We start from the raw sequence: 13,919 nt of genomic DNA, 5'->3' as shown, positions 1-13,919 counted from the left end.
AAGGTGTTTAGTCTTCTTCTGTAAAACTGGGGAACTAAGTGGCTAAGGTTTATAAATGGACGAACCTCCTTTTATTGTTAAGGCCAGCAGGAGCATCTTTAGGTAAAACTGATGAACCTTATGCTGTAGAAGACCTGGTTTCAGGGTTGGCTTTGCCATCTACTGACTGTACAACCATTTTCAATAATTTAGTCTTTACAAGCTCAAATTTCCTACAGTTTAAAATATGGACCTAGTAGTACATATATCATAATGTCTATATGAAGCTTGAATAAATTAATATAGCTGTAGTGTTAAATAGAATGAATAACATAGTAATCACATTAATAAGCAGTAGTGATTAATGATGATGGGAGTTGCAGCCATGATAATAAATGGTACATAGATTTTCTTTTCCTCATGTCTATATGTTGGCATATTGAACTCCAATTAAAATAATAAAATAAAATAAAATAAATAAAATAAAATAAAATAAAATAAAATAAAATAAAATAAAATAAAATAAAATATTTCCCTCATTGAAAAGGGAAATCTTCCCTTATACCCTAGAGCCAGCTGCCCTCAGGGGGCTCCAGTTCTGCTTAGCTCTTCTGTGCCCTAAATTTGATATGGGTAAACACCTGTGCAAAGATGGATAGCAATAAAGCCCTGACTGTGAATGACTGGGTAATTATGTCTAGATTTTCTTACAAATAAAAATAGAGGCAAAGTTCATGCAGATGAAAGCAATATCCTCCAAATGAAGCTCTGCTTTTAATAAAGGTATATTTAATACAAAGTATTTGCTTTAAAATGCCTCAATTGTCAGTGGGTTCAGAATACAGACAGGGCAGACATTGGTGTCATGTTGCCCCTGGTCCTACGTCCCTAAACCAAGTAATAATATTTTCCCTTACTCTTCTTTTCACTCCACTGTGTTTCTGTAGTATCTGCCAGAAAGCCTCTGTCAGGATTTTCCACTGAGTTTCCACTGAGGTAAAAGATGGGGGGATAGGCATCTTTCCACATGAGAAAAATGTGCAGCAACTAATTAGTTCAGATTAGTTTGAGCTACTCTACCCAAAACATGTGTGAATCAGTCTACCCAAAACTGGAGGAAGAACCACACGCAAAAAATTGGGCCAATACTTGAAGCCAACCCTTTTTGAGAAGCCATACTGGGATTTTTCATAATTTATTGTGAAATCTGTATCTATAGTCTCTATATAACAATATCACAGTAGACATAGAAAGATATAGGGAGACCACAGAGTGGGGCGAAATGAGTACTAGATGCTCTGCTTTCACATAATGCAGCCTAAAAACAACACTTGACAAGATCGACCAATTTTTCAATCTAATCAAGTCTCAGAATGAAGCTTTAAAACAGAAATACAAAAAAATTTTTAGCATCCAACATGGTAAAATATATAATGCCTGGTATCTGTTCCAATTTATCAGTCATGAAAAGAAGTAGAAAAACAAAGTTCATAATGAGTGATAACAATGAATCAATTGAAACTGACCCAGAAATGATACAGATACTAGAATTAATAGACATAGGCATTAAAAGTCCTTACAAATACATTCTATATCATTGAAAACCAACATTTAATCATCCAAGGAAAGAAATAAAATTGGGATGGCAGTCCAAAATTCACCACCAAAATAAACTGTCACTATTTGACACAACTGGAAGCTCACTAAAATGCCCCATTAAAAGGCTTTGTTTCCTTTGTTTGTTTATTTTTTTATTTGACATGACTCAGAAATCACCCTCTGAGAAAAGGCATTTGTAGTGGCAATTCTTTAACATTAGAGTATCTTAAGGCAAACTTACTGAGTGGGCTAACAAAAAACTGACTATAAAACTTAAACAAACAAACAAAAAACAGAGAATGAGATGTCCATGGGAGGATTTGAAAAGTTCCAAAATATTCCTAGGAATCTAGAAAGCCTCATACCTGAGTGCATAGCACATGCACAAGGTTTAAAACAAACAAACAAACAAAAACAAGCACTCAAAATAAAAATCTTGGTTGCTAATTAAAGGCTTGATATCAGCTATTATAAATAAGTTCTAAGAACTAAAAGAAAGCAAGTCTAAAGAAGAAAAAGAAAGTTTGAGAATTATGTGTCATCAAATAGAGAATATGAAGACATAGGAATTATTTTAAAAGAACCAAATATAATGGAAAAGTATAATAAACAAAATGTGAAATTCACTCCAGGTATTTGAAAGCATATTTAGACTTGTAGGAAAAAACAAATAAGCAAACTTAAAAAGAGGCCAATTGAGACTATCCAGCTAAAGAAGCAAAACAACAACAACAAAAAAAAAATAGTACAGAGAAATAAAGAGCCTCAAAGATCTGCAGGATACTAACAAAAATACCGACATACTTAGAAAGGAAATCCTAGAATCAGAATAGAAACAGAAATAACATTTAAAGAAATAATGGCTGAAAATTTTCAAGAATTGAAGAAAAAACTTTAATCCTCATATACAAGAAGCTCAGCAAATTTGAAATAGAATGAAAAGAAGATATTCTTCAGTGAAGTGTCAAACTTTTGAAAGAAAACAAAGGGCAATCTTAAAAGAAACACGATATGCTTTCAAACACATTTGATTGTTAAGAATTTAAAAAATCTCTCCCTGATTCTTTTTGTCTTCACACCATAAATAATAGGGTTCATCATAGGTGGAATAAGAAGATATATATTGGCTACAAAAATATGAATATGTGGAGCAATGTGGTGACCAAACCTATGAGTGAGAAAAGAGAAGAAGGCTGGTGTATAAAACACTAAGATGACCCATACATGGGAGACACATGTACTTAAGGTCTTGAGGCGGGCAGCTTTGGATGGGAGATTAAAGACAGTGAGAAGAATAAGGACATAGGAACAGATGATCAATATGAAATCCAACCCCCCTGTAAGGAATGCCACAATTAGGCTGTAGGCTCTACGAATCTTGGTCTCAGTGCAAACCAGTTTTATTAGGGCCATAAACTCACAGTAGGTATGGGAGATGACATTAGTTCTGCAATAGGAAAGCCACCGCAGTAAAAAGGGGTGTGGACTGAGGAGTATAGCTCCTCTGAAAACAATGCCCAAACCCAAACCTACAATCACTGCAGGTGTTAGGAGAGTGGAATGTCTTAATGGGTGACAGATGGCTATGTAGCGGTCAAAAGCCATGGCCAAAATAAATCCAGATTCCATAGTAGACAAAGAATGAATGAGGTACATTTGAAGGAGGCAGGCTTCAAAGTAGATCTCTCTGTAATTGAACCAGAAGAGGCTGAGTATCTTGGGAAGTGTAGAAGAAGTAAGCATCAAATCAGCTACTGACAACATGCATAGAAAGAGGTACATAGGTTCATGCAGTTTGTGGTCTGTCTTGACAATTAATAGAAGAGCAATATTTCCCATCAGTGATACTAAGTAGACGAGGCAAAAAGGGACAGAAATCCATATGTGGACAGCCTCCAATCCTGGAATGCCAAGTAGTAGGAAGGTGGTAGGGCGAAGACTGGTCCTGTTGTAATTTAACAGTACATATTCCATGACCCTGTCCAAATTTTTAAAAAATCACAAAAATTATAAATATATGAAAACCAATTTTTTCATTACGGGTGGGAGAGATGTTGGCTATTGAACTATTTCTTCAGTAGTATAATCTTGAAATGCATCAAATATATGGGACTATACTTTTTCATGTAAGAAATACTAGTAGAAAAGCATCTATCATTTATCTATCATCTATCTATCTATCTATCTATCTATCTATCTATCTATCATCTATCTATCATCTATCTCCTTGCCTTTTTTCAGAAAGTGTTGCTCTGTTAGCCAGATGCATTTCAGTAGTATTATAGTATTACAGAAGTAGTAGTTAACATATTGCTGAGTATAAAAATATAATTTTCTACTATTTGAGACAAGCAAAAAAAGTGTAACTACCACTGTCATGAATGAGATCAGTGATTTGTGATATTTTAGACCCTCTTCTTTCTGTCCTTCCTAATGATAGGACTTATAGGTTTAAAGAAAAGATGACTTGGAAAATACTAAATAACAATTGGGGAAATTAGCTAAAAAGGCAGAATTGATAGGGATGAATCAAACTGATATATTTTTAAAGGTGAGTCATCGAGCTAATAAATGAAGGACACTTATCTTTATAAAATCAGTTCAACTGAATGATACGAAAATTCTTAGCAAAGAACATAGAGAAAATGACCAAATCTGGAAAATATGGGTATTCAAATTACCAGATATTTGTGTTTTTTTTGTAAAAGATCATCAAATTTTTCCAGAAGGTGCATAATACATTCTTCAATCACACAACACACTTCATACTGACTTTTGTTTCCAGAGTAAACTTTTTTTTCCCTATATGCCCTATGCTGTGCCTTTTATTCCTGTGATTTATTCATTCCCTCACTGGAAGCCTCTACCTCCCATTCCTCTTCACTTATTTTGTCCATCTCCCACCGCCCTTCCCTCTGGCAATGGTTTGTTGCCTGTGTTTACAGGTCTGATTCCTGAAGCCAACTTTTAAATGCAACTCTTGGCTCCCACATGTCAGCTTGCCAAAAAGCATGCCTTAGAATTGGTGTAAAATTATTTTGGAAAGGTATCCTAACAATACTAAATTTTGAATTGATAAATCATTATTTTGGTTCAAATATTGGTACATGGTAAGCTTATATAGCATGAGATATCCTTTCACTCTGAATAGAACTAAGTATGATTTTTTTTTTAAAGGTTTTGACCAATGCAGTTCAGGATTAAATCCTAGGAGTAGATTAACAAAAATTCTGAACAAAGCTTACCTCTCAGCTTAAAGATTGAGTTCATCTTCATATACCTTACTTTTCTGTCAAGAAGTTTAACCACCGTCCAGAGAGCCATAACTACTTAAGACTGGATCTAGGACCCCATGCTAGGCTCCATCATTCACTTCTCACAGAAGCACTGAATTTTCCCATCCCAACTCAACTCCAATTTTGCAGGCTATAACCTAATTATCTTACCTCTACAATGAGATGGTCTCATTGCTCACCCTGAAGGTCAGCTTAATATTGGCTATAAATACAAGAGCCATTATACCTCTTATCCTGGGGGACCAGAGGCTTGTAAAGAATAACTTGCCTATCACCACTCATGAGAATGCTATCTAATTGTAAGCAATTTCAGCAATCTCTCCCAGTCTCTCCAGGCATAATTTTGTCTCTTGAAGGAAATCAATCCTTTGTCACTAGTGTCTTCACCACCTACGCTTTTCGCTTAGAAACCAATAGGAGATGGTCTCTGGATGTCAGATCTGGAGAGATACTTGACTCATCACACCTCTTGGGCTTAAGCACACACAGGTGCTGTGAATTAATACCTTCTTACAATTTATATGATGAGAGCTAGGAGTGGGGGATACCAGAAAGACGCATGTTTATGAATTAATTAGGGCATGCATATTAACATCCCCACATGACTCCAGATATTTTTAAGTAACTTACTTGAATCTTACTTAGTTCTGAAAAACAACTGAAGCTCCAGGATATTTTCTGGTCATGTTGCTGTTTGTGAATCCCCCTGAACTTTACTTGTTTGATCAATTGTGGGATATTAATTATCCCCATATACAAAAAAACAAACAAATGTTATTTGCATTTTGGTTGGGATATTATGCAAATAGTGGGTATGTTTTCTTTATAGATATGTCCTTCCTCATCCTCCTCTCCTATTTCTGTATTTCAGGAGTGATGATGAGCATTATAGGCTATATTTCCCAGGATCACAGATCACCTATATTTATGCTGGGTTTGTTCAGTGGAGGCACTGGCAAGAAAATATTAAGGAAAAGGAAAGAAAGCCAGGTTTATTTCTCCCTATTTCTCACTATCTTCAACTGCATCTGTCTGCTCCAGGGCTCCAGATCTTTCTATGGTTTCAGCTTCCACTAAGAGACTCATATCTTTTTTTTTTTATTATAAATTAATTTTTATTGGTGTTCAATTTACCAACATACAGAATAACACCCAGTGCTCATCCCATCAAGTGTCCCCCTCCGTGCCCGTCACCCATTCACCCCCACCCCCCGCCCTCCTCCCCTTCCACCACCCCTAGTTCATTTCCCAGAGTTAGAAGTCTTTATGTTCTGAAGAGACTCATATCTTTGAGCTATGATTGAACTGCTGGTTCCTCTCTCTGTTTCACTGACCTAGAGTTGGTATGGCTTTCCATAGTCCTTTTTTTTTCAATTTTTATGTTTTTTTAGTAGGCCCCACACTTAGCATGGGAGTCCAACACAGAGCTGGAACTCATCACCCTGAGATCAAGACCTGAGCTGAGATCAAGATTGGAGGTTTAACCAACTGAGCCAACTGTTCACTCGCTATTTGTAATTATCCTCCAAAACACACTTAGAAGAAGATTAACAATTTGTCCTTCAATATTTAATAAATGAATAAGTCTAAATAACTTGTTGGATTACAGTTTTTGGAATTCACAGACATATAGTAATAAAAGAGAACTTTCAGGCAGTAAATGCAATTCAGCTTGCAGGATTAAGAGCAGCTAGTTATTTTACTTATATCATCTCTTTTATTTCCATTTATTTTGCCAATCCAACTAAAATCAAGCAACTTTGACCTTTAATGTCCTAAGAACCCTTTTAAGGTCCTTAGGACCTTTAATGTCCTAAGATGTCCCGCATCTTTTTGGCCCTTACCCCATACACAATGGGGTTGAGAAAAGGGGGCACCAAAAGGTATATGTTTGCAATAAAAATATGGATGTGTGCAAGCACATTCTTCCCAAAACGGTGAGTGAAAATGGAAAAACCAGCTGTGGAATAGAACAGGAATAACATAGACACGTGACCCACGTGTGCCCAAAGCCTTAAAGCCAGCTTCCTGGGATGGCAGGCTGAACACAGAGTGGAGGATGAAGGCATAGGATATAGCAATGAGAATGGCATCAGATGAGCCAATGATAGAAGCCATACTGAGGCTATAACTTTTGGTGGCCCCTATGTCCACACATACCAGCTTCACTACAGCCATGAACTCATAGTAAGTGTGGGCAATGATTCGTGTTCTGCAGTAAGGCAGCTGTTTGAGCAGGATGGGATGTGGAGAAAAGAAGGTTACACCCCAAATCACCACAGTAATACCCATTATGGTGATGTGAGCATGGGTGAGAATGGTGGTATGGCACAGTGGATGACAAATAGCCACAGAACAGTCAAAGGCCATGGCCAGGAAAAAGCCCGATTCCATAGCAGTAAAACTGTGAATAAAAAACATTTGATCCAGGAAAGCATCAAAGGCAATGTCATGGGCTCCGAGCCAAAAGACACAGCGCATGCAGGGAAGCGTGGATGAGGAGAAGACCAGGTCGGTGATGGAGAGCATGCTGAGAAAGAAGAACATAGGCTCATGGAGACTTCACTCTGCTCTCATCACGGCCAGGATGGTCTCATTCCCCACCACAGCCACCATGTACATGGAACAGAAGGGGATCCCAATCCAGATATGCAGGTCCTCTAGTCCTGGGATGCTCATCAATAAGGAGGTGACAGAAGAGGTGTTGAAAGGAGGCATGACTTTTTTTCCTGTGCTTATCAGTACTTTTAAAAATAAAGTTGCTATGATAGATGATTACAACCAGATGCAGAAAACATGGAAATCTGATTCCAGAAGATCCTTCATGATCTGTTGCTAAAAACAATTCAAATTCATAATTAGGTGTATTTAAATTCACTAGGATCATAATACTAAATTTAGTAATAACATACTAAATGACTGTTTAGAAGTACAGAAAGATAATACTCATATTATCTTAGGGGTCTATATGTCACCTCATCTCTTCATTTGCAGTAAGATTTCATCTTTAGTCCGACTTATACTTAATTCAACAAATGTTTACTGTGAGGTTAGTGAATTTCTTTCTTGAGCTTTCATTCAGTATTTCCCTCGGGTCAATGAGTTTTCCATAACTGGAAGTGATCAGCAGAGGCCTTGTGAAAATATCAAGGAGTTATTGAAAGGACCCTTACAATCCACTCTGCCTTTCCCCTTGGGGAATAGAAATATATGGTCTTTGTCCCTTTCTGGACATGAAATTGAAGTCTTTGGCACAACTTTTGAAGTAAAATAATCTCAATCTGTATCTTTAACCTTTCATTTGCTGCTCTGCATGTGTAACTAATCTGACAGAATTTAACAATGATGTCACATTTTTCCTATTGTTTCTCTCTATCAAGTCTCACTTAAGAATGGCACATATTACGTACTTTTGAACCAACAGATATCCATTGGTTAAAATATGGTATTTCTTAACATTAACCCCACTGACTACTTTTTTATTGTCATTTTTTTCAGAGTTAGATTATTTCCTTCATTTCTTGATCCAGAAACCCAAATTCTCAAACATGCATAACAGTTTATTTACTGGATTGTTAAATTTACCTCATGATGCTTGAGATATCAGTTTCTGACTAAGTAGGTTTCTTTATACTTCTTCCTGCAGTTCCAAAGGACAGTCAAACCTCCATGGCAGAGAAGCCCTGGGATAAAGTGGTTGAGCATGAGCAGGAATTGAGAAGGATGAAGAAAAGAACTACTTTTTTTAAATTATTTTATTTTAGATCACTTTTATTTTCTTTTTTAAAAATGTAGAAAAACATTTTTTTGGAAATATAAATGTCATATCTCTTTACATATGAAATATGGTCTTTTAAATTAAATATATCCATGTGTGTGGGAAATATCAGAAAGGGAGACAGAACATAAAGACTCCTAACTCTGGGAAACGAACTAGGGGTGGTGGAAGGGGAGGAGGGCGGGGGGTGGGGTTGAATGGGTGACAGGCACTGAGGGGGACACTTGACTGACGGGATGAGCACTGGGTGTTATTCTGTATGTTGGTAAACTGAACACCAATAAAAATTAATTTATAAAAAAAATAAATAAAGAGACCTCTGAAACCACAAAAAAAATATATATCCATGTGAATTAAAACGCTGGAATATTTCAGTTTGTATTTTTAATTGATTAGTAGCCCATTCAAGTATTACTTTGATTATGTCAATGACTCATAAGCTTTGCCCTTTCTGCATTCACTGGCAGCATAGCTGATTTTTAAAGGACTATTTCTGGCTTCATTGACATTTGTAGTGACCACAGTTCCTTTCAGTCATATGCTTCCTTTGATGATACTTTTATTGGCTCAATGAAGAACAATATCTTCAGTATTCATATTTGAGTATTCAGAACACAGACATGAGAGCCATAGCGCACTTAACATGCTTAATTATAATAATTCATATGGTAAATGATGCCATTACGTTTTAAATTAAGTTTTCTATTCATGAGTTCAGCAGGGGCTTCCTCCAACTTCAGAGTAAAGTAGAAATCTTGCCCCTCTGCAAATATTTTTGAAAGAAACAAAATATCAAAAGACAAAAACAGCAGCTTACTTGGCCTTAACATGATTTATGTTTTGAGCCAGATTTGAATAAACAGAAAAAGCAATTATAGTTCATAGATTATTCAAAACAAAGTAAACATTATTTATTATTGCTTTCTAATTATGCATTTTTAAAATTCATTTTATTGCTTGCTGATTATTTCACAGTCCTGCCACATTAGTAGACGTAGTCTAGTTCTTATATTAAACTAATTAAAAGGTATGGATTAAATTTTAATTTCCATTCTACTTCCACTGCAATAATCTAAAAAATCTTCATATTTCTCTGTAAAATAAAACAGAGTTACAAAATAGTAGTTAGTGTATAAGGCTTCTAGCATTTTAGTACATTTTCTAATTATATATCGTTTTTTTTCATGTTATATTAATAGGAAAATCATTCATATATTTTAGTGCATTGTAATTTATGGAGATTTGTTATTAGCTATGGCAATATTAACTGTAAACATAACCCTAGAATGTCAATCTAGCTCTGAAACATAAATCTCGATAGATAAGGGCTCCTGGGTGGCTCAGTTAAGCACCCGACTTTATATATATATATTTTTTTTAGTACCCGACTTTAAATTTATTTTTTATTGGAGTTCAATTTGCCAACATATAGCATAACACCAAGTGCTCATCCCGCCAATGCCCGCCTCAGTGCCCATCACCCAGTCACCCCAACGCCCCTCCCACCTCCCCTTCCACTGCCTCTTGTTCATTTCCCAGAGTTAGGTATCTCTCATGTTTTGTCACCCTCTCTGATACTTTTACTCATTTTCTCTCCTTTCCCTTTATTCCCTTTCACTAATTTTTATATTCCCAAATGAATGAGACCATATAATGTTTGTCCTTTTCCGATTGACTTATTTCACTCAGCATAATACCCTCCAGGGTCCTTCATGTTGAATCAAATGGTGGGTATTTGTCATTTCTAATGGCTGAGTAATATTCCATTGTATAAATATACCACAGCTTCTTTATCCATTCATCTTTCGATGGACACCGAGACTCCTTCCAGTTTGGCTATTGTGGACATGGCTGCTAGAAACAATGGGGGCAGGTGTCCTGCTGTTTCACTGCATCTGTATCTTTGGGGTAAATCCCCAGCAGTGCAATTGCTGGGTCATAAGGCAGATATCTATTTTTAACTCTTTGAGGAACCTCCACACAGTTTTCCAGAGTGGCTGCACCAGTTCACATTCCTACCAACAGTGCAGGAGGGTTCCCCTTTCTCCACATCCTCTCCAACATTTGTGGTTTCCTGCCTTGGTAATTTTCCCCATTTGCACTGGTGTGAGGTGGTATCTCATTGTGGTTTTGATCTGTATTTCCCTGATGGCCAGTGATGCAGAGCGTTTTCTCATGTGCTTGTTGGCCATGTCTATGTCTTCCTCTGTGAGATTTCTGTTCATGTTGTTTGCCAATTTCATATTTGGATTGTTGGTTTCTTTTGCTGTTGAGTTTAATAAGTTCTTTATAGATCTTGGAAACTAGCCCTTTATCTGATAGGTCATTTGCAAATATCTTCTCCCATTCTGTAGGTTGTCTTTTAGTTTTGTTGACTGTTTCCTTTGGTGGACAGAAGCTTCTTATCTTGATGAAGTCCCAATAATTCATTTTTGCTTTTGTTTCTCTTGCCTTCATGGATGTATCTTGCAAGAAGTTGCTGTGGCCAAGTTCAAAAAGGGTGTTGCCTGTGTTCTCCTCTAGGATTTTGATGGAATCTTGTCTCACATTTAGATCTTTCATCCATTTTAAGTTTATCTTTGTGTATGGTGCAAGAGAATGGTCTAGTTTCATTCTTTTGCATGTGGCTGTCCAATTTCCCCAGCACCATTTATTGAAGAGACTTTTTTCCAATGGATAGTCTTTCCTCCTTTGTCGAATATTAGTTGACCATTAAGTTGAGGGTTCACTTCTGGATTCTCTATTCTGTTCCATTGATCCATGTGTCTGTTTTTCTGCCAGTACCACACTGTCTTGATGACCACAGCTTTGTAGTACAACCTGAAATCTGGCATTGTGATGCCCCCAGATATGGTTTTCTTTCTCAATATTTCCCTGGCTATTAGAGGTCTTTTCTGATTCCACACAAACCTTAAGATAATTTGTTCCAACTCTCCGAAGAAAGTCCATGGTATTTTGATAGGGATTGCATTAAACGTGTAAATTGCCTTGGGTAACATTGACCTTTTCACAGTATTAATTCTGCCAATCCATGAGCATGGAATATTTTTCCATCTCTTTGTGTCTTCCTCAATTTCTTTCAGAAGTGTTCTATAGTTTTTAGGGTATAGATCCTTTACCTCTTTGGTTAGGTTTATTCCTAGGTATCTTATGCTTTTGGGTACAATTGTAAATGGGATTGACTCCTTAAATTCTCTTTCTTCTGTATCATTGTTAGTGTATATAAATGCCACTGTTTTATGGGCATTGATTTTGTACCCTGCAACACTGCCAAATTGCTGTATGAGTTCTAGCAGTCTTAGGGTGGAGTCTTTTGGGTTTTCTAAGCACAGTATCATGCCATCTGCAAAGAGGGAGATTTTGACTTCTTTGCCAATTTGAATGCCTTTAATGTCTTTTTGTTGTCTGATTGCTGAGGCTAGGACTTCTAGTACTATGTTGAATAGCAGTGGTGAGAGTGGACATCCCTGTCTTGCTCCTGATCTTAGGAGAAAGGCTCCAGTGCTTCCCCATTGAGAAGGATATTTGCTGTGGGCTTTTCGTAGATGGCTCTTAATATATTGAGGAATGCTCCCTCTATCCCTACACTGTGAAGAGTTTTGATTAGGAATGGGTGCTGTATTTTGTCAAATGTTTTCTCTGCATCTATTGAGAGGATCCTATGGTTCTTGGTTTTTCTCTTGCTGATCTGATGAATCACATTGATTGCTTTACAAGTGTTGAACCACCTTGCATCCCGGGGATAAATCCCACTTGGATATGGTGAATAATCTTCTTAATAAATTGTATCCTATTGGCTAGTATCTTGGTGAGAATTTTGCATCCATGTTCATCAGGGATATTGGTCTGTAATTCTCCTTTTTGGTGGGGTCTTTGTCTGGTTTTGGAATTAAGGTGATGCTGGCCTCATAGAATGAGATTGGAAGTACTCCATCTCTTTCTATCTTTCAGAACAGCTTTAGTAAAATAGGTATGGCTTCTTCTTTAAACGTGTGATAGAATTCCCCTGGGAAGCCATCTGGCCTGGACTTTTGTGTCTTGGGAGGTTTTTGATGACTGCTTCCATTTCCTCCCGGTTATTGGCCTGTTCAGGTTTTCTATTTCTTCCTGTTCCAGTTTTGATAGTTTGTGGTTTTCCAGAAATGCATTCATTTCTTCTAGATGGCCTAATTTATTGGCATATAGCTGCTTATAATATGTTTTTAAAATCGTTTGTATTTCATTGGTGTTGGTGGTGATCTCTCCTTTCTCATTCATGATTTTATTAATTTGAGTCTTCTCTCTCTTCTTTTTAATAAGGCTGGCTAATGGTTTATCTATCTTATAAATTCTTTCAAAGAACCAACTCCTGGTTCTGTTGATCTCTTCCACAGTTCTTCTGGTCTCGATTTCATTGAGTTCGGCTCGCATCTTTATTAACTCTCTTCTTCTGCTGGGTGTAGAATCTATTTGCTGTTTTTTCTCCAGCTCCTTTAGGTGTAAGGTTAGCTTTTGTATTTGATTTCTTTCCAGTTTCTGGATGGATGCTTGTATTGTGATGTGTTCCCCCTCAGGACTGCTTTTGCAGTATCCCAAAGATTTTGAATGGTTGTATCTACATTCTCATTAGTTTCCATGAATCTTTTTAATTCTTCCCTAATTTCCTGGTTGACCCTCTCATCTTTTGGCAGGACGGTCCTTAACCTCCGTGTGTTTGAAATCCTTCTGAACTTCTTGTGATTTAGTTCTAGTTTCAAAGCATTATGGTCTGAAAATATGCAGGGGATGATCCCAATCTTTTGGTATGGGTTAAGACCTGATTTCTGACCCAGTATATGGTCTATTCTGGAGAAAGTTCCATGCGCACTTGAGAAGAATGTGTATTCAGTTGCTTTGGATGTAAAGTTCTGTAAATATCTGTGAAATCCATCTGATCCAGTGTATCATTTAAAGCTTTTGTTTCTTTGGAGATCTTGTGCTTAGAAGACTTGTTAATTGTAGAAAGCGCTACATTCAAGTCACCAAGTATAAGTTTATCATTAACTAAGTATGTCTCAACTTTGGTTCTTTTTTTTTTTTTTTTTTTTTTTTAATTTTTTTTTATTTATTTATGATAGTCACACACAGAGAGAGAGAGAGGCAGAGACACAGGCAGAGGGAGAAGCAGGCTCCATGCACCGGGAGCCCGACGTGGGATTCGATCCCGGGTCTCCAGGATCGCGCCCTGGGCCAAAGACCGGCGCTAAACCACTGCGCCACCCAGGGATCCCTCAACTTTGGTTCTTAAT

At 36.9% G+C, this 13,919-nt stretch overlaps 1 protein-coding gene and 1 pseudogene across 1 annotated transcript; both read right to left on the bottom strand.

Annotated features, from left to right (window-relative positions):
- Nucleotides 1-2,595: 2,595 nt before the first annotated feature.
- LOC129504893 (olfactory receptor 52K2-like) lies at nt 2,596-3,552 on the bottom strand. Its single transcript, XM_055317769.1, has one exon. It carries the CDS (start codon nt 3,550-3,552, stop codon nt 2,596-2,598), a length of 957 nt encoding a protein of 318 aa, XP_055173744.1.
- Nucleotides 3,553-6,624: 3,072 nt separating this feature from the next.
- On the bottom strand, nt 6,625-7,592 carry LOC129504892 (olfactory receptor 52D1-like; annotated as a pseudogene).
- Between the last annotated feature and the right edge of the window lie 6,327 nt (nt 7,593-13,919).

This window comes from Nyctereutes procyonoides, unplaced genomic scaffold (genome assembly GCF_905146905.1).
Source record: "Nyctereutes procyonoides isolate TBG_1078 unplaced genomic scaffold, NYPRO_anot_genome, whole genome shotgun sequence".
Taxonomy (NCBI): Eukaryota; Metazoa; Chordata; class Mammalia; order Carnivora; family Canidae; genus Nyctereutes; species Nyctereutes procyonoides.
Note: the sequence above shows the minus strand (reverse complement) of the source record. Positions and strands in the feature narration are given on the sequence as shown.

Excerpts from the sequence above, each read along its gene's own strand:
- LOC129504893 (XM_055317769.1), bottom strand. The coding sequence starts at position 3,552 with ATGGAATATGTACTGTTAAATTACAACAGGACCAGTCTTCGCCCTACC.